This window comes from Exserohilum turcica (genome assembly GCF_000359705.1).
Source record: "Exserohilum turcica Et28A unplaced genomic scaffold SETTUscaffold_4, whole genome shotgun sequence".
NCBI lineage: Eukaryota > Fungi > Ascomycota > Dothideomycetes > Pleosporales > Pleosporaceae > Exserohilum > Exserohilum turcicum.
Genome location: NW_007360247.1, coordinates 1,609,812 through 1,632,879, shown reverse-complemented (window position 1 = coordinate 1,632,879; position 23,068 = coordinate 1,609,812). Strand labels below are relative to the sequence as shown.

Here is a 23,068-nt window from a genome sequence, read left to right as displayed (position 1 = left end):
CCATCCTATCCATATTCACCTCTTCCCTCTCGTTTCCTTGCTCAACTACAACGTCCCATAACCCTGCTGCGCAGGCTGTCCTCCAGCAGTAGTCGTCGCCGTGGTCGTCGCCGGCACACCGCCCTTGTGCCCGCCATTCAGCACCTTCTGGCTGTAAATACCAGGCGCGGGCTGCGCGTCGTAGATGCCCGCGCGGATCTCATCGCGCCGCTTGATGTACACGTATTCGACGTAGAAGGCGTGGATGTGGCCTGGGAAATAGCCCAGGATCGTCAACAGGATGTTGATCAGGAAATCGGCGCTGCAGCCTGAGACGAGGAAGACACCTAGAGGTGGGACTAGGGGGTGCGTGGGTTAGTATGGAGATGCATGGGAGGGAGGGAGGGGAGAGGACGTACTGAAGATTGTGATGAGAATAAGGAAAACGGTTTTAATCATCTTGGTGGTTTTGCCTAGGTATTGCGTGCAAGTCGCTGGTATAGTAAAGTCCGCGTCTGATATGTATGGTTGTGTTGTTGGCGCGCACAGCGAGTACAGATATATGTACTTCTAAAGTTTGGCTCTGCTTCGTTTTTTTTCCTTTCTTCGTTGCTACGCAAACACGGCTGATCACCCATCTATATATACACACATGTGCATGCGCAAAGGCTCCATCACCTGTTCAGCATGTGCCTGCCCAGCTTTTTTTTTGCCCTCTTGCGTTCTGCGCAGCGCTTGCACGCCTCCATCACGTCATGGCGTCGGTGCGTTGTGGCGCTTGATTGGGCGCAGCCACAGTGTGGCGGGGCGAGACATTTGGACGCGTAACAAGGCTGTGTGCCTTGTATCAGGTTTGAGTGCGCTTGTTGGCACCAAAACGTGTGATTGGAAGAAATTAGCTTTTGACGGGTTTTTTTCCCTTCTCTTGTCTTTTTCTGACGCATCATTACTCAGGACAGCGTGTTGGAATGTTGCGACTTGTATGTGTGCGTCGTTTGCTCGCTGTACTTGAAAGCATGGTTTTTCGTTGGGAAAGTATAGCGCGCCCTGATGCTCTTGGTTATTACACGCGTGTTCCAGGCATGTATCTAGCTGGTATCCTGGCTGTATAGTTTTCTATAATGGCAGGGCTGAAGTTGTGCATATATGCATGTATAGTATGTTATGTATGTAAGGCTTTACATCATGGCTTAAAACAGGGTTGTGGTTTTCGGCTTCATGGGGGCGAGCACGAGTAAGGAGCAAGGATGAACCCCCCTTGTGAGATTGACGGCGTATTACGTCAATGGTAGAGATACGCAACTTGCCGTTATCTTGATTCTGATAGTGAGCGTGTCGCCCTTTTTTCATCTTCGGGGCTTTTGTGGAGAAGCTGGTCATGAGATCTCAGTGTATCCGTGTCATTGCTGGCATGAGTTGGCTGTTTGAAGAAAAATCAAACTCTCGTGACTTTGCAGTGTGCGTTTGAAGCATGACCATGACCAGACATTGAGTAGGGAATGGCGGTGAGCAGATAAGCAGAGAGTTGGCTATATGATGCTTGTGAATAGCTGCTCATGATATGGCATGATGCAGACAAGAGCAGAAATAAGAGTCGATGTTGTATCCTTTCTCATGGCTCAGACAAAACCCGTTATCTGCTTGCAACTGATCCGATATATCCATGTCTTGCAGAACTTCCAACTGAGTTTAAATTAGCCAATCTTATCCTGAAGATGGCCCTACACGAAAAGATAAGCAATTTCATACTAACGCTACCGACCAGCTTTGCACTATTTCCATTTCACATGGCGACCTCCCTCTCCCTCAACCTCGTCATCAGACTCGGCTTCTCCCACAGTACAAAAACCCGCTGATCCTCCCACTTCGCCTCCTTATCCACAAGCTCAAACTCAAAATGCCACACCAACCTCGCAATTATGGTCCTGGCTTCCGCCCACGCTAGACTCTGCCCGATGCAATTCCGCGGTCCGACGCTAAATGGCTGGATGACATGCCGCTTATCGGCTTCGTATTCTTTGGCGCCTAGAAAGCGCTCTGGGGCAAAGACCTCTGGCGCGGTAAAGTAGAGCGAGGAATGGTACATTGCGTACTGAGGTACTCCGACCCTGGTGCCAACAGGGAGCCAGTGACCGCATATCGTTGCGCCCTGCTTTGGTACGACGCGGGGCAGGGCTGTAGGAACCGGTGGGTAGATTCTGAAAGTCTCGTAGATGATTGCGTTTAGGATTTTGAGCTGGCTGAGGGAAGCGAAGTTGATTTCGGATTCAGACGCGAATGACGTGCGGATTTCTTCGTGCAGCTTGTCCATCCATTGGGGGTTTCGCTGGAGATGGTAGAATAGGCCACTTAGGAGGGTGGCGATTGTTTCGCTGCCGCCGACGATGAGAGTTCCGCTGGTTTGCTCGAGTTCGTAGTTTGTGATTGCGCCTTTGTTTTTGAGAATGTAACTTGGAATCGTTAGTGCAAGCTCCCTCTGGTAAGGAGTTGACGTACCTGATAAAGTCCTTACGGTCCGTCTGGGTGGCTAGTCTTTTCGTAGTCTTCTTTTCAGTATATACATTGTGCTGGTGCTCAGCTCGAGCCAGCGCGGGTACTCGTTTCAACAAAGCCATCAGTGGTGTACCGATGATCGGGTAGCGGTTGATGACGTTGAGAATAGTCGCAAAGCGGAAGGCATTGAACAAATTAGCCATCCATACATTGTAGGTCTCTTGGTCGAGAGCACCAAAGGACTCTGCAAAAGTCAAATCGCCTGTGATGTCGAATGTGGTGAAATTCAGCCACTGCACAAGGTCTACTGGAGTGTTTTCGACTGCCCGCTTGCGAAGCTTTTGTATCAAAAGCGTAACGTATGAATTGATCATGCTTTCTTGGCTACGTAGAGCCTGCTCCGAATAAGCGTGGTTGAGCGGACGTCGGATGCGTGCATGGTCGGCGTCGTTAGCAGCTACACACTATTAACATATGTAGTAAAGTGCTCTTGAGCTTGGCCTACAAATGATATCGCTCGGTGGACGAAAGTAGAAAACTGGGTCCTTTTGCATCGGCTGGGTATTGCCATGACCGTAGATTTCTTATACAAGTCAATATCTGTCATGCTCTCTTCGTCAGGACTTCTTACGTCGCCATGCTTCTGGATTGATAAACGACACTAGGTCTGGACTGACGCGCACCACCTCTCCATACTGCTTATGAAGCGCAGTCCATTTTCGATGGGTGTTTCCGGTAACTACCGACCAGTAGTCGGGGAAGTGAAATGCACCGCGCAATTTCGGTCCAGGGAGCTTAGCAAGAGGGTCAAAAGTTATATGGTCTAGCGCCCATAGTAGAGGCCAGTTAATGTAGTATATGGCGAGCTATTTTTGATCTTAGTTCAGTATTCAGGTGTTGGGAAGAGCTGACTGACTGCCTTGAGACACAAGATAAGGATATCGGTTAGCGATAACGTAGGTACAAAGTAATCCAAGTACACCATCTTTTGAGAAAGCTAGAGACCTTGAAGAGTGAGTTGGAAAAAGAGGTGCCATTCCATCTTTTAAGAAGAGACCCGATAGATGAGTCGTTTGGTGGACGCCTGGGACAAAGGAGGATTGAAGTGCGGCTGTGCAATGCCGTTAAATTGGCCCCGCTCCTGTGAATCCAACTGGGGGCCTACATATGCAGTCCTTGGTGGAGAAATACGCTGCCAATAATATGACCAGCCAAGATTCTGATGCGTCGGGCCTCCATTGACACTGAGCACATAATAAACATGTGCTCCATCCGCGATTCACGAAAACACGTAAGCCATACATTGAAGAATTAATCGCTGGGTGAGAAGGGTTGAATAGTTGTGCCAAATATACCATGGCAGAGTAAGCGAGGCCCCCAAGAAGATAAGACATCTGCCTCGCACGTCATGGTTCCCCGCCTACTTAAGACTCAGCTGAGTAACATGAAGTCGGAAATATTTGATCGAGCATTTGTTTTCTTCCCTGAATTAGGATGTTAAGCATGTCTGCGTCTAATCATTCTTCACGGGTTTCGGCACAAATATTTCGAAAAACTCCAATGGCAGATGACTGTAGCCTCCATTTTAGAACCATGATCTAAACCAATACCGGGATTTCATGCGAGGCCTTTCGCTAAGTATCCCATCCGATATTCCGATCCCGTTTTACCCGGGCCCGCACAGCCGCTAGAGCTCTCTAACTCCTCAACCTCATACCCTGCCTGGATCGCTTAGGGCTCAAATTTGAGATGGATCATACTCATCGTATCTCTCACCGAGCGGGGTTGTCTTGCCCACTGTCGCCCAGTCCGCAATTCCCAAAGCATAGCTAGGCAGCCGTTAGTATCTCTAAATTTCTCCGACTCTCCGCCATAGCTTACCTGCTTTCAAACATGACTAGCATGTTGTCATCACTAATTCGGACGGGCACCTGTTCCTCTGATATGCCTGTCTCCCATTCTGGCCGAGTAGGCCCGTGTGGAACCATGCCATTGTAGATGGTCGCGATTCCGCTAGCATTGTTTTTGCCGTCCAGAGAACCTTTGAGAATAGCAATAAATTCAGATGCAACATTACGGTGGAACGAAGGTGGCCTGAATGTGTCTTCATGGACAACCCATCTGGGGGGAATAGCGAGTACGTCGAGGGCTGCTGTCCCCTCAACATCACTCTTGACAGTCAAGACAGTCCAGATACAAGGGTCCTGTATGTTTCAGAATCACATCATCCAGTAGAGTGTGATGTACGGAAGCTACTCACTGCATGATCGTATGAAATGGCACCCATTGTACAGTATTTGCCTAGAAAGAAGTGTTGTCAGTCAGTGATGGCGACTTGACCACCCTGTGCTCACTTACCAAGATCATACTTGAATGGAAAACTGGTGCCGTGCCATCCAACCACAGTAAAGACAGTTCCCTTCATAGTCGCAGTGAAGAGTTCGCCGCAGTACTTGTTAATGATCTCTGTATCCGGTCCCGGCGTGTATGGCTGGAGCCGAGGGATCTGGAAATCCCTGGGATTAGCCAGCCCACTGCTACCAACGATACCCAATTCTGGCAATTCGAAATGGTTCAAGAAGGTCTCAGCGATGTATCCGCGGATTGGTCCTTCCACTACTGACACGTGAAATCGAACTCCACGGGGGATAACTGCGATCTCGCTAGGGCGGAGTCTCAGCGGACCCATCTCCGTTCTGATGTCGAGAGAACCTCGCTGAGCCACTGGAACAAGAGTTAACGGCATCATAAAGCAACTGGTGTGAACTTACTTATTAGCAAGTCTCCATCGGAGCTGGTGAAGACTTGATTGTCTGGCATGCTTTTGCCAGCGGCGTAGATATAGTACGCTAGCCCTTTCCTCATAGCAGGATCGCCAACACCAGCTAACACCCTCAGCCCTGTCAGAAAGTCATCGTTCTCATCAATATCCTCTGGCCGAAACATGTATGGGATCGGCTTAAACTGCAGATTGGATAGCTTCAGATCAGGCACCTTAGATTTAGGTTTCCATTCCGTGTATTGAGTTGCTGAAGTTGATGGTAATGTACGATAAAAGTGTGTCTGTTTGTTCTGACTGCGAGAGATTGTGAAGGGCGACCCTGATATTCGGTCTGGATAGAGATTCGCCAAGTTACGCTGGGGATGAATGCAGTCGACGGGGTTGGCGCCAGGAATGCTCTCCGACCTGGTTCTGCTAAGCGATTATCCCATCCCCACAGACGAGGTTAATTACTCATGGTAGTTGTTCAGACCGTATGCATACTCGTATGGATCGTCAACTGTGAACGTTGACATCGTCTTGGCTTTGCTGTGGCCCTTGTTTTTTTCGCCTGCATTCATAGGCACCGTATGGTTCATTTTTAGTAGAGGCTCTTAACTATAAATCTCGCCTGGAGTGAAAATGGTAATGCGGAGCTCGCTCTTGTATTGATGAATCAAGGTAATCAGACACTGGGCATTTATACCGCCCTCATCAGGTCTTTGGTCAACGAATTCAGCATACTCTTGGAGACAAAGGAATCTCTTCCAAGATTGTTCCGTTCGTACCCGGTTCATCTAGCTCGGTACATAACCCTCAAATGCTAAGGACATCTCAACAAAAACATGCGAAGTATACACCCGCGCTAGGCAGATCCGTGTGGGGAATATACCATTCATTGTTGACGAGGTGGATGTGAGGATAAAATCGCTCCATGCGTCTCCACTAGATACCGCCCTCCGACAGACCAAGATTACTCTCCGGATCCTTACGGCTTAACACATCCTAGAATGGGGGGTCCTCACATTCCCTTGCACGGCCTTCTCCACGGGGAAAGGCCGAAATATGCAGAAAGGTGGGGACTGGAAACCTGTCAGCTCCTATGCGTCTCAAGTAGAATCTTTGATAACTTGAGACGAGATCCCCAATACTCGTCATCCTTGTGTCATACGTAAGAAGGACTTCGGATACTCTCGGGATCCACGGCTACTCATTATTATAGGCAAACAAAGTTTCAATCTTATGCCTTTCATCAGCGTACATGTAAGCGCACATGATCCGACTATGCGATCTTTGCTCGTGCGGCCAACTTCGTTGTCGCCGTCTGACATCGAATCTGCGCTGGCAGCTCTTGTAATGCCGCCAACGGCCCATGCACTGAGGGTGGCCGTAGCGTGCGATCCGCAAGCAAACGCAAACTTATGCTGCTAAAACTTGTCGAAAAAGATGCTATCGTAAGTTCTTTCAATTTATTATGAAATGGGGTTCAATTATTGATCGTATTATTTGTTAACATCTTGTCAGCTTAGATGGCTTTAATTCCTTTTCCATGTTTGATACAGTGCTTTTACTTGAGGTAGTTTACCGATATTTTCAAATCTAAAAATATCTAAAAAGTGGCGTACTGTGCTTGTTCTATCCTAGCAACTGCCGTTGTAATTCCTACGTACCCAAATGCTACGTCCTTGAGCAACCAAAAGACACTTTCATACACTTGCCTTGGGGAACCGTCTTTCGACCCAGCCAACGATTAACGTTACTACCCAATCAAAGGCCTCCTTGCTGTCATCGAAAAAGTGACCTCCAGGAATAAAGTGCAGCTCCTTATCTTCTGTCACAAGATCTTCGAAGATACTGCGGGCATCCGAGTTGAACACGCCAACATCCGCTGTCCCTTGAATAACAGCTGTTGGTATATTCCATTTGGCTGCGAAGACATCAAACTTAATGCTCGACTCATGCAAGCTCCACAAAGATAGCCAGGTGCGCAAAGAACTCGAGCGACCTGCAAGACCAATGCCACGATTTGCTTGTGCTGGGTCGCCGAAGTAGCAGCTAGGAACTGGCCTATCCGAAGGGTCGATTGCCGCGTCTGTGAACCTCAGATCTGTCATGGTTCGGTGTACAGGGAAGATTCGATCAGGGATACCGGCATCGTTCAAGCGCTTGAGCTCTGCTTTTGCCCACTGCGTGATGCGATGATTCCTCTCTGTCTGAGCTGCCCGATAACGTTTGATAAATTCCTGGGAATAGGGGGGTCCATTCTCCAGGTTGTACATGTCTAGGCTGGGATCAGTCTTAACCGGGTCATCTTCATCGATAACAGCAGGATCCAGCCATTTGGAGAAAACGTCTGGTCTTCCTGTATGAGAGTTGACGAAAATGAAAGCATCATCTTTAGCGAGAGATCCGTCTTCTCGTGTTTTGGCGTGGTAAGCAGCCATCAGGGAACCGCCGCCGGAGTTACCCATCAGAATAACCTTTTTAACTCCAGCAATCTCCTTCAACCAGCGAACCCCTACACCAATGTCTTCCACGGCCGGCTCCAGAATAAACAGATCTTCTAAGCCCCGGAACCTAGTGTTCCATCCGAGAAACCCGTATCCGCGGGCTGCAAGATGGCCGGCGAGATAATGTTCAGAGAAGTCTGCATTATAATGTGTGGCTATGAATGCAATTTTTGGGACATTTGCTTCGAGAGTCCAGTACAAGCCCTGGCATGTATGCTGACCGTTGGGTGATCGCTTTTTCGAAGGTGCATTCAATCCAACAAAACGATGAGAGACGCCATCGGGAATCGTAGCTTCATAGCCGGTTACAATTCTTTCCGCGGTCATTGTGGAAGTCGACCTGTTGATGCCGCAAAGATATCATGTCTTACTGCTGCGGCTGATGGAAGAAACAAGTTGGCATGTGTTCTATGCCGAATCTTGAGTAGCTCCAGGTCATTTATAGGGTTTGAAATGGACTTTGACCGGGTAACCGCGGACCGGTACGGTCTTGTAGTAGCGGCCCCATCCCCTGCATGTTAATCCGCAATACGAAGCCAATGATTTCTGTAAGTCTAACATGAGGTCCTGGATGAAATCATGGGATCAAAGCGTCGGCCCGCAAACTTCGCCCAAAACAATTGAGTCTTGACACGAAATTGGACAACCACCAACCGGATAACCACGGTGTTACTGTCTCACCAGGATTAAAACCGTTTTCAATCATGCTTCATCACCACGTGGTAAGGTAATATGTGTCGTATTTCGTGTATCCATAATTTGGCCCTCCTCTACTGGGAACCCTAACAGCCTGCCAGAGATATAAAATGTCTCAGTCATACGCAATGCAGCGTCCTGATCAAGGACTGTAGAAAGTATTCAATTGTGTAGCGAGAGATATTAATGCAGAACTGATTGTTGTATTGATTAATTATATTCTATCTGAGTACGATTATGGGAGAAGATCAGACCTTTCGTTTCATTGTGGTGGGTGCTGGTTTTGGAGGGTTGGCATGCGCGCTTGAATTGCAGCGTAAAGGCTGTGAGGTCCATGTTGTAGAAAAGGAAAAGGGGCTGTCAGAGACAGGTAAGCGTGTGAGTACTAGGCAAACTGACGGTAATTGATCCTTCCATAGGCGATGTGATTATAATCACTGCCAATGGCACAACGGTTATAGAGAAATGGCCCACCGTGTGGGAAGACTTGAAGGAGACCTCATCCAAAATGGAGGCTCTTACCCTCCGTGATGATGCTGGAAAACTCCTACTTATCCAACCATGGGATGCGGAATACAACGGCCACCTAAGTGTCTGGACGAGCCGTGCTCAACTCTAGAAGGCAATGCATGCGGAAGCAATCAAGCAAGGAATCAAGTTCACATTCGGTGTAAAGGTCTCAGAATATTGGGAGGATGGCAGCAAGGCTGGAATTATCGTCAATGGGGAGAAAATTGCAGCAGATGCAGTTGTCGGGGCAGATGGAGTGTACAACAAGGCGCGAACATATGTCACAAAGACCCCAGATACTCCGAAGCGGAGTGGCTTTGCCATATACCGGTCATGGTTCCCTCTAGGCCGCCTTCTCAACGACCCTCTGACCCACGATCTTGCATCACCGGGAAAGGACGCCACTCATGTCTGGATCGGGTCAGACGCACACGCAATTGTGCATATTAATACGAGCCTACGCCATATTGGGGCATTCATCACCCACAAGGATACATTTACTGTCGAAGAATCATGGAGCTACCCAGGCAAAGTCAAAGACATGCTCGCAACTGTGGAAGGATGGGACCCAGTCCTGCGTGCTATATTTTCGAAAATTCCCGAAGATGTTCTCATCGATTTCAAACTACTCTGGAGAGACCCTGTGAAAAAATGGGTATCCGATAACAAACGAATTGTCATTATGGGCGATGCTGCCCATCCACATCTGCCAACTTCCGGCTCCGGCGCTGCTCAGACTCTAGAGGACGCAGGTGCATTAGCTGCTCTGGTAGAAAAGGCTGGCAAGGCAAAATGATCGACCGCGTTTCTGGCTTTTGAGACATTGCGGTAAGTCAGCGTACTGGCATTTACAGTACCGAGTATCTGACGAAGGTTTATTGATTTAGTTTTGAGAGAACCACAGCAACCCAGCGTTTGGGATGGGAGACTCGTCATAGATGGCACCAGACGGATTGGGAGACGGTTCAAAAAGATCCCGAGTTCATTAAGATGCCCCAGCCAGACTGGCTATACGGATCGGACGCAGAAGCCTATTCGTATGAGAACTATGATGCAGTTATCGAACACCTGGAGAAGGGGGTGCCATTTAAGAATACTAACTTGCCTCCTGGTTATTAGTATACAGATTGGTCGATTGACGGGATGATGGATATGGACAAACATGCTGGCGATGAAAATACTTACATCGTCAAATAAGCTCTCATTCGGCCTCTACATGGAGTATATCTCATCATCAGCACAACAAGATCTAAGGGAAATAGCTCAACTCGGTTCAATATACTCGAAACCTAATATAAGAGACATCTCTCTAAATTGCTCGAATGGAAAGTTGCTCATTGGAAGAATTCAGTTCACAGATTATAAGGACTATGCCTCATGATGTGTTAAAATTGATACTACACTCGCCCCTAGACGCAGTTATTCTTGCTTGGGCATCATCAACTGTACATGGTTAGCCTACTACGTCGGAAATTTAGGTATGTTGTCGTCTACTAAATCAGTCAGGTAATAGATACATCCTAGTAGGAGTTCTCTCCGGAATTACTGAGCGGAAATGTCTTTTTATTTGTGGCTAAGGCTTTTGCAACCCATTTTCAGTTTTCATTTGGATAGTCGTGTGCTCCAGGCCCATCTTTAGTGGATCATGAAAAATACTTGTTTCGGATATTTTTAATTTGAGAGGGGATCTATAAGAGAAAACGGAGGCTCCTTGCTTGAAGCCCAAAGATCCTCAGACCACACAGCATTGCTGAGATCAATTGTTAGCCAAAAGGGCTGTGTAAGCTCCATTCAGCACCCTATACAGGAAGACCAGGAGAATGCAGCATGTGGTAAGTTGGATCTGGTAGATTACTTCTTGTCCTTCCGAAAGTCCATTCCCTCATAATCCGGGAGTTTCCAATTACCTGTATCTTCGCTCATGATATGTTGAGCGAGTACGTCCAGCCTAAAGAAAGATGCAACGGAAAGGAAAAAATTAAGGACCGCCAACAAGAACGAGCCTGTTGGCATCTTGTGCCAGTAAGTTTTGTCTTTCTCAATACCGTCCTGAACGGTGCTCATGAAGGGGCGGAACCGCTCCTCATAAGTGTGCAGAGCTCTGGGAAGTTTGTCCTTGGAAAAGCGACTGAAATGATCCTGTATCTCGCCAGCCAGAACATAGGCGCCCACTAGACTTGAGGTTGTACCCATTCCCGTGGTTGCTGTAGGGCAATATGCTGCATCCCCCACAAGCCCGACTCGTCCCTGGCTCCATGAAGCCAGCCTGACAACACCCATATGCTCACAATAGAAGTCGGTTGATGCTTGTAGTTCCTTGACTAGTTCCTCTGATTGCCACCCAGCCGAGCGGAATATGTCTGTTAAGACGGCCTTTTCATCCTCTATACCGCGTTTCCGTGCCGCCATCACTCGCTCGGAATCAGTCTGGCCTACGAGGTATACCTGGACGCGGTCTGGACTGTGTCTTCGACTGAACAAGAGTCGCTTTTCCGGGGCAATATAAGCAGTTGCGTTGTATGTCTCTCCATCCTTGATCGGGCGAGGGACGGTGAAATAACCGGCGTAGACACCAAGGAAATGAATGGCGTCTTCTGCTTGAGGGCCCAGCATCTGCCTCCGAGTGCGAGACCACTGCCCGTCGGCGCCGATGAGAAGGTCGTATCGGTCCTTTTGACCATTTTCGAATCGAACCTCCACACCATTATCCAGCTGCTCAAAACCCTCGATGGCAGTCCCAAACGAAAATCGTACACGGTCTTTGATTTTACTGTACAGTAGCTGGATAAGATCACCTCGCATGATCTCGTAGTCCGTTGTGAAGCTCTGAAGCCCTTCGCCAGTCATGTTTGCAGGAAAGTATGCTACTACTTTGCCCTTGCTGTTCACAAATTCCAATCCTCGCTCTTGAACTGACTTGGCACGGAAATCTGCCTCGAGCCCCATCCGCTTCAGGACCTCAATACCATATCCGCGGATATCGATCTGTAAGCCGGTAGACCTCAAGTCACTGTAACGCTCAATGATTGTAACATCATGCTGCTGTTGTGAGAGCCAGAAGGCGAGAGCGTTGCCAGCAATGCCAGCGCCGCAAATAAGTACTTTCAGGGGAGCCATAACTGTAGCTGGTTTGAGGAGTGTATGCTCAAGAGTCACTGTAAGTAAGAAGTTAATTGTCAAGATATCGAAGCAAAATGATATTTATCTGATCTGCCAAGGCATAAGTCCAGAGCATACGAATCCATCTCGGGCAGTCGTAGGTAGTTTCGGTATCGGGCGTCGACAGGCTATCCGGCTGTAGACCCAAACCCTAATGCTAACCTTAACTGGGTTGATACTAACCCCAACTATTATAGTAAGCACTATGTAGCCAGGGTCAACACTATGATGGGAGATGGATATCGTAGGCGCATCACTGTATTAGGTATAGTTCCACAATGCGGTGGTTTATGCCTGTAGGGGCTGAATTGCGTTCTCCGGGTTGGCGCTCGAGGGCCGTTAACGGATTATGTCTAGCGATGTAAGTCGGCCGACTATCGGGGATACACGGTCGAATCGGATATGTCTTGCAGGCCATCGGAGATGCCGGGCCACGGCCGACCATAATGCTAACCAAATTCAAAAATGTTTTAAGGACCTGTTAGGGACCTGTTTGGTGTCGCAGTTCGGCGATCTATTGGAGACAATGGTGTTAGCCAATTTCGGCCACCACATTCACAAAACCCGTTTCCAAAATCTATGTATCCATTAGGTTGAGCATCAGAGCTAAGACAGTTAGAGATTGGGCTATCGGGACCTTTGAATCTATTTCCAAGCTATCCTGAACGTGTTAACAAAACTTGGTTAGTGCTACATCAACGCCGCAGTCTCCGATCACCCGATAACATGCGGACGCGCCATATATATGCGCAACGTCATGCAGGTTGAGGTGAATGCCATGTGGAACTATTGGTCATGTAGAATCAGAAACTTCCAGTCAGGGCCAAGAGTATTTCGGATCACGGAACAGCCAAATGCCGGATTTTGATTCTGCCACATGCTGGTCTAAATAGAATATCTCGCTCGAACCTGACAGAAACCCTTTTTGAATGATTTCCGGGCGTTATATCGTCCAAAACTCATTTTACAAATAAGATTGTAGACGCTTTTCACTGCAACATAGGCTGCATTCCTATCCTCCCCTTTAAAGACCAGTCTCGCAATTCTTCGCTTACAACATAAAGGGAGTTGGTTGTTCATCAGATTTCCAAGCAAGTGTTTTCCTATCATGGTGATCAATCGCCTGAACGAGCATTTGCCGCTTGCATTATGAGTCCTCGATTGATAGTTGTGTGTGAAGAAGTAGCACAGTTGACAAACTTGGTTTTTTCGCAGCCCACGCAGTCCAATTCAAGCCAGCTCCATAGACAAATCGCAACTCTCGGCTCCACGGCGGCCGACCCCCTTAGTGGGCAGTATGTCCCCGGTCAAAATGACGTCCTGTGTGAAAGTGTTCTGGAATTCCAAGCGGACGGAAAGATTAGTCACATATAAGTATAGTAGCTTTCTAGTGTGTAGAGGACACCAGCCACTCACTACTGCCGTCTGCGCCATTGGGGCAGCAAGCGTCTACAAAGACCCTGGCCTCGTGTGCAAGATTCAAAGCTGCCCCTACCATCATACATGAAAGGCGATCGCACCGTTTGTCTCGATCTAGGAGATCTTGCTCGCACGTTGCCGCACTTGATTGCTCTCGATTCTCCGATGACCCTTCATTAGGGCCTTTAGGTTCTCTGCCTTCCCACAAGTCACTCTGGGAAGAGCAGAATAGGGATCGTAGGGATCGGAGATGCCATTATGAGAGCAGCAAAAGGCTGTAGATTGTACCCAGAGTGCGATTTTTCCTCAGATGTTTTTCTTGGCCGTACATGAGCAGTTGAATGAGACGCTTACATTGCTGCCAGAACCGATGATGAATGAGATAGCTCCGACCTAAGTCTCCAAGTCCTGGTAGGGTAAAGAAGCGTGAAGCAATCATCAAAATGGTCCTGCAGAGCATCCGTTCTTGCGCGATGCGGGCATGTCGAGATCTGCTAACTTCTATCTCGCTTATAAAGGCAGGGCAAAAAGGGGCGAGATGGCGATGAAATCTGTCCAGGGTTAGTTACGTACAGTAATGCAGTCAATGAAATTCACAATTCCAAGTAGGTCAACACCTCTTGAGCTGTAAACCAGCCTGGCTGGACAAAGGGGATCTTGCTACGTATACCAGTTGCCTCATCGTCTGCTTGGGACAATTCATACACGATTGGTGGGTGCCACAGCTTAAAGTACTCGTCGCGCTGCTGAGGCTTTGGATGTGTTGGTGGTGGGGACAATGTGGCTGGGCTGCCGGACCCGTCTCCCTGAGAGGACCGTGGCTTGTCGAAGAAGACTAGCGCTTCATTCAAACTCTTCTCCATATATGGACCGTTACGTTTTGCCTATCATTTAAACTTTTGTAGTGGTAGTAATATCTCACGCAGCATGGCCCAACCCTGCTAGCGAATGGCCCTACTTGCGTTGAGGTGCAAGGCCTTTGGATTAGGGACGCAATAAAAATTGCTGAGAGAGAGGGACTGCTGTATGTGAATCCCACACAAGAGGCGAGCAAGCAGTGGAAGAAACGCATCAATGAACTCAACGATGCCAGTCTTCTGCCGACGACGCAGAGTACATATATGGGCGGCAGCATGCCTGGCAAGGTGTTTGAGGCAATTAGCTATGCCGGGGGTGTTCCTGCTTACATTCAGGAGATTCGCACAGTATTACCAAATTGGGTTGGATTTGAGACTGTGAAGGCTTGAAAGGCTTAGCAAGTCTGTTAACAAGAACGTTGCGAACTCGAGACCCGTTGCGAACTCTGTGATTATTTATTGTCTCTTTTTCCTATCAAATACCAGGCGTATTTTTCATTGGGCTGGTAATCTTCTAATCTGGCTCCGTAGCCAGAATAGCAGTCCTTTCATTAGAAGCTTATACACCCATTTGCGTATAGGACATGATGTTAAAGGTGATACGTGTATCTCATCTTGGCAGTAAGACGATAGATAAGGATTGTTTTGATGAATAATGTAGGTTTTTCTTGTTGAGAAGTGTAAGGTGAGGTTACGAATGACCTAGATCTTACTCTATACCGGGTTGCAGGAAGGAGATGGCCTTTTTGTATACGAAAGTTTCTCTATTCTTTACATTAGTGCTGTTACATATGTGAGCATTCTGAAAGGAGGTCGTACTCAGAGGAAATGTGACGATATCCTAGAAAACGGATGCTTAGCAAAAGGGATATTATAGACTAAGCTAGCTGCCGCGATGCAGAATGCACGGCGTTCCAGTATCCATAGTCTCTAGTAGTAGTAGTCTAAGTTCCTTAAAATAGAACGTAGCCGAAGAGGTCAAAGGATTGGTTCTTCTTTTCCTTTTGGACACAAGGGTATTTCGTACCAGAAAATATACAAACGAGTTTTCGTTTACTCCTTTTTCAGTACATCAACAATCCACTGGACGGCTTGCTTTGTTTCAACTAGCCCGTAAGGCATAGTGAGGATGAAGCAGTGCATTTGCTTCTCCCAGTGCACCCATTCGCCCTTGACGCCTGCTTGGGCACATTTCTCGCGGAAGAGAATGCCGTCTGGACTCAATACGTCGTGACCAGCAGTTATTCCATGGACCTTGATGCCACTCTTGGCGAGCAGCGAGATGTCGGCGTTGATGGGAGAGATGCGTCGATCGGCAGGATCCCAGTCCCCTTGCCACGCCTTTGCAGTCCCTCTGATCATGTCTGGTGTGAGAAGAGGGTCTTTGGGCGCGATATTGTTGATGTCTGGGTTTTTGCGGGTTAGGTCGGTGGATGCGCATACGATCATGATAGCGATGGGATGTGGGGTTTGCTTGAAATCTAAACCTTCCCGCGCGTTATCCTCTTGCAAAGCCTCAAGAGCTAGACACAGGATGATGTTTGCGCCTGATGAATCGCCTGCCAGGATGACCCTCTCGCCCGCCTCTTCGGCTTCCGTCATGAGGGCACGATATGTCTTCTGGCACAAGGGGAACGAACTTGGTGCAGGGTCGTTGGGTGCAAGCGGAGTTGACACAATGGACACAGAAGTATCGGTCATGTCTTTAGCTAGCTTTGCGCATAACTTGTAATGCTGTGGAGAAGGCGGCTCCTGCCAACTACCTCCGGCAAAGTAGTATATCCGCTTCTTGGAGCTTTTCTCGGACTGGTTTGGTGGCACAAGGTCGTAGATGTACAGATCGCACACAGTACGTTCGCGGAGAGTGCAGCCAGATAGGTACGAGTTGGAGGGCTTTAGTCTGATGGAGCCATCTTCGTGTTTGGGCGTGCGATTGCTAATGCGAGAGCGTGTCAGCCGGACCAATGACTGGACTATGGCCATGAGAAAAGTACGGTCATGGCGGTGTGCAAGCTGTATCGAAGAGCCTGGCTTGGTCGCCTCAGTGGTGGTTTCGCCGTCTGCCATGGTGAATGTCTGCAATATCTATAGTTATCGTCCAGATATGCACGGCGTTAGGTTGCAGGGAGACGAAGTGTGCAGGAACCGAGCAGGCATCGTCGATGCTTGGAAATTTTGCGCTTTACATGCACTGGACTATTCATTGTTTTGGAGGAAGACGGCATCAATGACGTCGTGGCGCCGCTTTTCAACCTTGATTGGGAGACGCTGGACCGATACAGGAAAATCTGACCTCTCCGGCGGATCTGAAGTCAGCACAAGCTGCAAGGTGTCGTTCGACAGAGGGAGCTGTTGCTGGGTATGCCAATGCCAATGCTGCGGGCGGATAATGTCTTCTGTGGCTGCGCGTGAATGAATGACGATGCCTTGCACACCCAAGATGGCGCCACACCTGTGCCAAGCCCAGACCTGCCCTAGCCTTTCTAGGCCTGTAGCGCCACTGCATGAACAACAGCCACTTTCACCTGGGCATACGTCTTGGCCTCGAACGATACAACAGGCGGAAATGGCTGCCGCGACCTGATCCCGCTCCGCCAGCTGGGCCAACTGTTCCCGTGGGGGCCGTCTTGGGTTTCTTGTCCTCTTGGCTCCTTCGTTCCACCTCATCTTACTGGTGGCGCTTTGCCTATTTAACTCCCTTTGCAAACCGTCTGCCTTGGCCTACGTGGGCCACCCAAGACATGCAAAGCAAACGACCTCAACAAGGAATATGATAAGGGTGACTGCTCCCGCGCTGCGCATGCGCTGCCTCGTCCAGAAATTGCAAATCCGCAGATCCGCCTCCTCACCATCGCCATAGCTTAATGACTTCGCAAAACTTTCTCACCGACGAGGAAATCAAGCACTTTATTGACGATCTAGACCACGACAATGACGGCAGCATCAGCTACTGGGAACTGGAACGAAAGCTGGATCAGGTCCACAATGAGATAGCACCCAAAGCCCAGCCGCACAACCTACATCATGGATCTCGCGGTGACGAGGCTCGCCATGAATTTCTTAGGCAAGTCATTGGTACGCGCGAGGACCGTATCGATCGCGACGCCTTCGCAAGGACCGTAAAGACTTGGGAGATTCCGTCGTTGGAACAAGACCGCAAGGAAGCGAAGAATGAGAACGACTACCTGAAGCACATTTCCCTATATCGACGAGCCCGCGCCTACTGGGCTGTCAAAGGACCAGAAATACTGTTCCTCACAGTTGTCTTCATCCTGATGATCGGCTTCGGGGTCTGGCAATTCGTCAAGTATCTCACCTTTGACCAGTATACCCCTGCCTTTGGATGGGGAGTCGTCCTGTCCAAGACCTCAGCGGGCGTGCTATACCCCACCTTCTTCTTCCTCATCCTCTCCATGTCCAGGTGGCTTTCAACCTTCCTCCGGCGCTTCTACTTTATCTCGAGATTCATCAACTGGGACCTATCTCAGTCATTCCACATCAAAATCTCGATCGTCGCCCTAGTCGTCGCGACACTGCATGCCATTGGCCATCTTAGTGGTTCTTTCGTCTTTGGTAGCATGAGGAGCCGGCAGGATGCTGTTGCCAATGTGCTTGGACAGGACGCTGTGCCCCGTTCTTACACCACCTACCTGCGTACCTTGCCAGGCTGGACTGGACTTACAACACTTGGCCTTTTCTATCTTTTGGCAGCACTAAGCATGCCACAAGTTCGAAAGTGGAGCTACGAGGTCTTTCAACTCGGTCATCTGCTCATGTTTCCCATCATTGGCTTCATGATGGCGCATGGAACTGCCGCCCTTTTGCAGTGGCCCATGTTTGGATACTGGCTTGCTTTCCCCACACTAATGGTGCTTTTTGAGCGCATCTGGCGCTTGATCCTGAGCTTCCGCCCTATCCTTGCTGATCTTGAGTTGCTCGACGACGAGACTGTCGCCATCACAGCCCAGGATCCCAAGACCCGTCCTTGGGATTACAAAGCTGGCCAATACGTCTTCGTACAGGTGCCGCAACTGTCCCGATTTCAATGGCATCCATTCACCGTTTCGACCTGCACTCACAATAACATGCAGGTCCATATTAAGGCCGATGGAGACTGGACGAATAAGCTCCGCGACTTGGCAAAGGAAGGGGGACGGAACACTATCAAGATCGGATTAGACGGGCCATTTGGTGCACCTGCTCAGCGATTCTATGATTTCGACTATAGCATGGTTTTTGGGTAAGGTTTCGAGACATCACTTTACATAACTCGCGTACTAAGATTCCACAGCGCCGGCATCGGTGTCACACCCTTTTCCGGAATCCTGACTGACCTCCAATACCATGAACTGGAGCAAACCAAGTCTAAAGAAAGCTCGCACGGTTCCTCAGACGAAACCAACCAACAGTCATCGCCATACACAAATCATCGTCGCATTGACTTCCACTGGATGGTCCGCGATAAAAACAACCTCCTCTGGTTCTCCGACCTTCTGAACGAAGTTTACCGCGCCAACCCCGAGTGCCCGGACCTTGATATCCGTATCAACACCTACGTGACACAAAAGCGCAAGCAAATATCCCAACACGTCTTCAGATGGCTGCTGGAAAAGCATCGCACGCCCGAACATCCGCAGTCACCCATCACCGGCCTTGTCAACCCCACGTATTTCGGACGCCCGGATATTCGTGGCATCATGGAGCAACACTACGACGATATGAGCAAGGCATTGGCAGAAGACATGAATGAGAAGAACAGAAGCAAAGACGACGGAATCAAAGTTGGAGTCTTTTTCTGCGGCCCGCCCGTTATTGGGCAGCAGATTGCCGATCAGTGCAGCACGCTGAGTGCGAGGGCGCGCAGCGAGGGCAGGAAGATTAGGTACCAGTTTATGATTGAGGTCTTTGGCTAGCTTCTATTCTGTTCATCTGCAAGACTTGAAAATCCCCGCACGACTTTGCATCTAGTTGGCTTCGATACCATGCTCTGTGTATTAAGTAGGATCAAAAAATATAGGATAATACTCGCTGTGAATTGTACATGACTTGGTACCATGAGTAATGATGGCCTTGGCTGAAAGCCTGTAGAAAATTGCGCTTAAAAATATAAAAACTAGCCGCGGCCTTTTGTGTATTAATCTGGAGACTTTTGATTTTTATTTTCTTAATTTTTATAGACTAATCATAGGTGTTAAAAGCTTATTTTAAATTTAAATATAGTTAAGTAATTACTAATTAGTTTATTGAGGCTATAATAAAACTTATCTAATACGCCTACTAATATCACCTGTAAAAAGTTAATTAAAATTATTGAAAGTACTTGTAACATATAATGGTATAATTAGATTTATAGTTTACAAGTCTAATCTATAGAATAAGGCTTTTAGGATTATATTATAAGTGCTTGAAAATATATATTAACGTCAAAGTATAGCGAGTGGCCGAGAATAGCGAGTGACCGAAAATGCCAAGCCCCCATCAACCTCACCACCATTGCGCAACCATTACAGCGCAACAACAACAGTAAATTGAAATTAGAAAAGGCTAATCTATTCAGAATTAACCTCTTCATCTTGCTTGCAGGTGCGCGAGTTGTGTCCAGTCTCACCGCAGCGTCTACAGCGCCTTTGCGACGGTTCGCCTACTTCAGCGCTCTCTCCCTTCTTTGCCTTCTTCCCACTACCACGCGCCCTAGACTCCTTTAGAGTTGCTAGTTTCTCTCCTTCTTTAATTGTTAGGGTCTCTCCTTTCTGTAGCCGCTTTCTTTTGTGTGATCTCCTTTGCGTGGCGGCTTCATTCGCTGCTTCAAGCTTAGAGACCCGTTTCTTGACTAACACCAACTCATGCGCAATAGTAGTCGCACCTTTAACTAGGTTTTCAACAGCACCTAGCATACTTGTTAGTGAACTATCTAGGTGTATTTGAATCCTCTGCTTCACTAGCGTTGATTGCAGCCCTATTTCTAGGGTGTTGCTTGGGGTTTGCGACTGCTAGTGTAGATTTTTAGCAGCAGGTGGTAAAGGGGTGCGCAGCTTAACATCTAGCTTTGATGTCACCACCTCTGGGTCGTGTGGAACCAATCCGGCGCCTCGAAACTCTCCTAGGATATTATCCTTTGTAACTGTCTGAAAATAGGCTTGCTAGAAGGCTGGCAAGAACTCTATCTTGGTTATATGGTTGATCCCATTGCGCATCAGCTCCTCGGCTTAGCGCCTATATGCCCTCTTCAAAGGCGAAAAACACCCCACATCAAGAGGCTGCAGTAGATGGGAAGAGTGCGGAGGCATACATAGAGTAACAATCTTTGCTTCTGTGCAGTATTGCTGGAAGTTGACTAAGTTGTGGCTCTCATGACCGTCTAGAATGAGTAGGCGATAGGCTCCAACAGTACGCTCTTTTGTATGCCTGTTATAGTGCTCTAGCCACTTCATACCAAGCTCGTTTGTTGTCCAGCCATTCTCAGAGACTGCGAGAACCCAATCCCTAGGCAGGCTGTCTTCCTTGTACTAGGCAGAGAGGTGGTGCTTGCCCTAAAAGATGATGAAGGGTGGGATCGCCCAGCCAGCTGCGCTAACACAAACTACGCTAGTAACCCACTCTTTATTGCCCTGCTGTAGAGATTTTAGCTTTAATCGACGATTAGAGGCTGTAACTACTGCTGACGAGTTGTGCATGCCTATTATAAAGCCCGTCTCGTCAAAATTGTACATGTTGTTGTCCTGGATCCTATACTTGGCTTTGGTATTCTGTATAAGGCGGAACTAGCCCTGCACAAGCTTAGGATCTTCACAGAGGGCTCTCTTGTAGTCGTACTTTCGATTAAACTTCATCTTAAGCTCTGGGCGACGCTTTATGAATGCTTTAGGCCAGTTAGGGCCAACAGGGTCGCGGTGGCGGGCAGCTAGCAAAGAATTAGCTAGATCTTTGACAGCAGAAAGGCGCAGCGGAAATCCTCTTGCATCAAGATCAAGAATATTCTTGACAATTACCTCCTCTTCTGTTATAAGTAGTTTTATTGAGTTAGGCGAACAATCTTGTCAAGAAGGCTTTCCTGCAAGTCTTCGTCTTAGGGTACGTTCAGGCACGTTGTAGAGAGCTGCAGCGCGTGGAATGTTAATTGTCGCGTCGCATTTAATAGCCTGAATTGCAAGCTGTACTTAAGACTCTTTTGAAGACTTTTTTGAATGAATTTGTTGAGACATCGCGAGTAGTAGTGAAAGTTGATGGGGGCTTGGCATTTTCGGTCACTCGCTATTCTCGGCCACTCGCTATACTTTGACGTTATAAGAAATTTTATAATCTTGTTATTGGAAAGAAGCTGGTATAAGTTACCTACTATAATAAGGTTACAAGCCCTGCCAAATACTAGAAGTATAATAAAGTTAGACTAGGATAACTATCGACTATAGAATAATAAGGCCTGCTATCAATGCTATATTTCTGCCTTAAAAACTTAAGTTTAGTTTAGACATAACTTTATTAAATATTTATTAAAATAGTCTTAATAAATAGCTTGTGTAATAGGCGGGCCCAACGGGCCGAGCGTACGACTACTTACGCCGTCCAAGCGCCAAAAAGGCAGTAACAAGACTTCAAGCTTGTCTTGAAGTCCAGGTAGTCGTATAGATATACTCAATCACACACACTTTAGGCGTAGCCTCTTATAGCTTGGTGGATTTTGAATATTTTAATTTTAAGCTTATAAGTAGTTTATAGAATTGAGCTTCTAAGATCTTATATACCTTTATTCACTTTACAGGAATTCTATATCTATGTAAGGGGCTACGCTCCGTGGAGCAAACGCCTAGGTATACAAGGATTGTATTTAATAGAGAGCTATTTACTCTACTTTGCGTAGTGTTTATTTACTTATTAGTGTAATGGGCGGGCCCAACGGGCCGAGCGTACGACTACTTACGCCATCCATAGCCAAAAAGGCAGTAACAAGACTTCAAGCTTCTTGAAGTCTAGGTAGTCGTATAGATATACTCGATCACACACACACTTTAGGCGTAGCCTCTTACAATTAGAGAAAGGTTATGCTAAGTGCTTATACGCGTTGTCTAAGCGCTACTTAGGCAACGCGTAGGTGCTAGGTTATAGGGGTATAACCTAGCGTTTGTTATTTAAGCGTTGCTTAAGCAATAATACTAAGACTCTATTAAGGAGCTATCTACAGGGCGCTTAGCCTATTATAATACCTCCTCCTTAGGCTAGAGTTGCACTATCTCTTTAGAACCCTTTCAAAAGGCAGCCTTTACTATCTTATTTTGTCTCTATAAAGGCCTTTTATTAGTTTATTACTTCTACGTCTACTAGTAGGTCTACTAGTTTAAGCGTTATTTAGTATAAACTTCTTTATTTTACTTTATAGTATAGCTTATACCCTCTTTTATAGTAGCGTACCTTTTCTGCTATAATATCCTCTACCTTCTATTTATCTTCTTTATCTACTTATGGTAGCTATAGCTGTAAGGGGCTCGACCCCGGAGGGTAGTCTTAAGCTCGGGAGCACGATCGGACAGGCCAAGGTAACAAGATTGTATTCGATAGAGAGCTAAGCTCTCGGCTACGTAGCTATCTATATACAATGCTGGTTGCTAGGGTAACAATCGGGCCGGGCAGGTGGAGTAAACGAGGTCGTAGACGAGTATGGGAGGCGAAGGGCGTTTAGCCCGTTACAA

At 47.7% G+C, this 23,068-nt stretch overlaps 8 protein-coding genes across 8 annotated transcripts; 2 read left to right on the top strand and 6 right to left on the bottom strand.

The window, feature by feature from the left end:
• Positions 1 to 117: 117 nt before the first annotated feature.
• Positions 118 to 336, bottom strand: SETTUDRAFT_58929 (uncharacterized protein; the record flags this gene model as incomplete). Its single annotated transcript, XM_008029997.1, has 1 exon — positions 118 to 336. A coding segment is annotated over one exon (219 nt), but the record flags the coding sequence as incomplete, so codon positions are not given.
• Positions 337 to 1,688: 1,352 nt separating this feature from the next.
• SETTUDRAFT_172620 (uncharacterized protein) lies at positions 1,689 to 3,457 on the bottom strand (the record flags this gene model as incomplete). Its single annotated transcript, XM_008030310.1, has 5 exons — positions 1,689 to 2,429; positions 2,476 to 2,929; positions 2,978 to 3,055; positions 3,104 to 3,338; positions 3,389 to 3,457. The coding sequence occupies 5 exons, from the start codon at positions 3,455 to 3,457 to the stop codon at positions 1,763 to 1,765; spliced, it is 1,503 nt and encodes a 500-aa protein (XP_008028501.1). The 3' UTR covers positions 1,689 to 1,762.
• Positions 3,458 to 4,349: 892 nt separating this feature from the next.
• Positions 4,350 to 5,769, bottom strand: SETTUDRAFT_93689 (uncharacterized protein; the record flags this gene model as incomplete). Its single annotated transcript, XM_008030309.1, has 5 exons — positions 4,350 to 4,676; positions 4,733 to 4,773; positions 4,831 to 5,196; positions 5,244 to 5,659; positions 5,708 to 5,769. The coding sequence occupies 5 exons, from the start codon at positions 5,767 to 5,769 to the stop codon at positions 4,350 to 4,352; spliced, it is 1,212 nt and encodes a 403-aa protein (XP_008028500.1).
• A 1,170-nt stretch (positions 5,770 to 6,939) lies between these two features.
• On the bottom strand, positions 6,940 to 8,070 carry SETTUDRAFT_92798 (uncharacterized protein; the record flags this gene model as incomplete). The annotated part of the gene is made up of 1 exon (XM_008030308.1): positions 6,940 to 8,070. One exon carries the CDS (start codon positions 8,068 to 8,070, stop codon positions 6,940 to 6,942), a length of 1,131 nt encoding a protein of 376 aa, XP_008028499.1.
• A 606-nt stretch (positions 8,071 to 8,676) lies between these two features.
• On the top strand, positions 8,677 to 10,068 carry SETTUDRAFT_155399 (uncharacterized protein; the record flags this gene model as incomplete). Its single annotated transcript, XM_008030307.1, has 4 exons — positions 8,677 to 8,809; positions 8,859 to 9,031; positions 9,059 to 9,718; positions 9,844 to 10,068. The coding sequence occupies 4 exons, from the start codon at positions 8,677 to 8,679 to the stop codon at positions 10,066 to 10,068; spliced, it is 1,191 nt and encodes a 396-aa protein (XP_008028498.1).
• Positions 10,069 to 10,800: 732 nt separating this feature from the next.
• On the bottom strand, positions 10,801 to 12,066 carry SETTUDRAFT_93549 (uncharacterized protein; the record flags this gene model as incomplete). The annotated part of the gene is made up of 1 exon (XM_008030306.1): positions 10,801 to 12,066. The coding sequence occupies one exon, from the start codon at positions 12,064 to 12,066 to the stop codon at positions 10,801 to 10,803; it is 1,266 nt and encodes a 421-aa protein (XP_008028497.1).
• A 3,049-nt stretch (positions 12,067 to 15,115) lies between these two features.
• SETTUDRAFT_119112 (uncharacterized protein) lies at positions 15,116 to 16,753 on the bottom strand. The gene is made up of 2 exons (XM_008030305.1): positions 15,204 to 16,753; positions 15,116 to 15,148 (listed from the first exon to the last, which is right to left on the bottom strand). Exon 1 carries the CDS (start codon positions 16,449 to 16,451, stop codon positions 15,438 to 15,440), a length of 1,014 nt encoding a protein of 337 aa, XP_008028496.1. The 5' UTR covers positions 16,452 to 16,753; the 3' UTR covers positions 15,116 to 15,148; positions 15,204 to 15,437.
• A 495-nt stretch (positions 16,754 to 17,248) lies between these two features.
• On the top strand, positions 17,249 to 19,297 carry SETTUDRAFT_93595 (uncharacterized protein; the record flags this gene model as incomplete). The annotated part of the gene is made up of 2 exons (XM_008030304.1): positions 17,249 to 18,624; positions 18,676 to 19,297. 2 exons carry the CDS (start codon positions 17,249 to 17,251, stop codon positions 19,295 to 19,297), a joined length of 1,998 nt encoding a protein of 665 aa, XP_008028495.1.
• Positions 19,298 to 23,068: the final 3,771 nt, after the last annotated feature.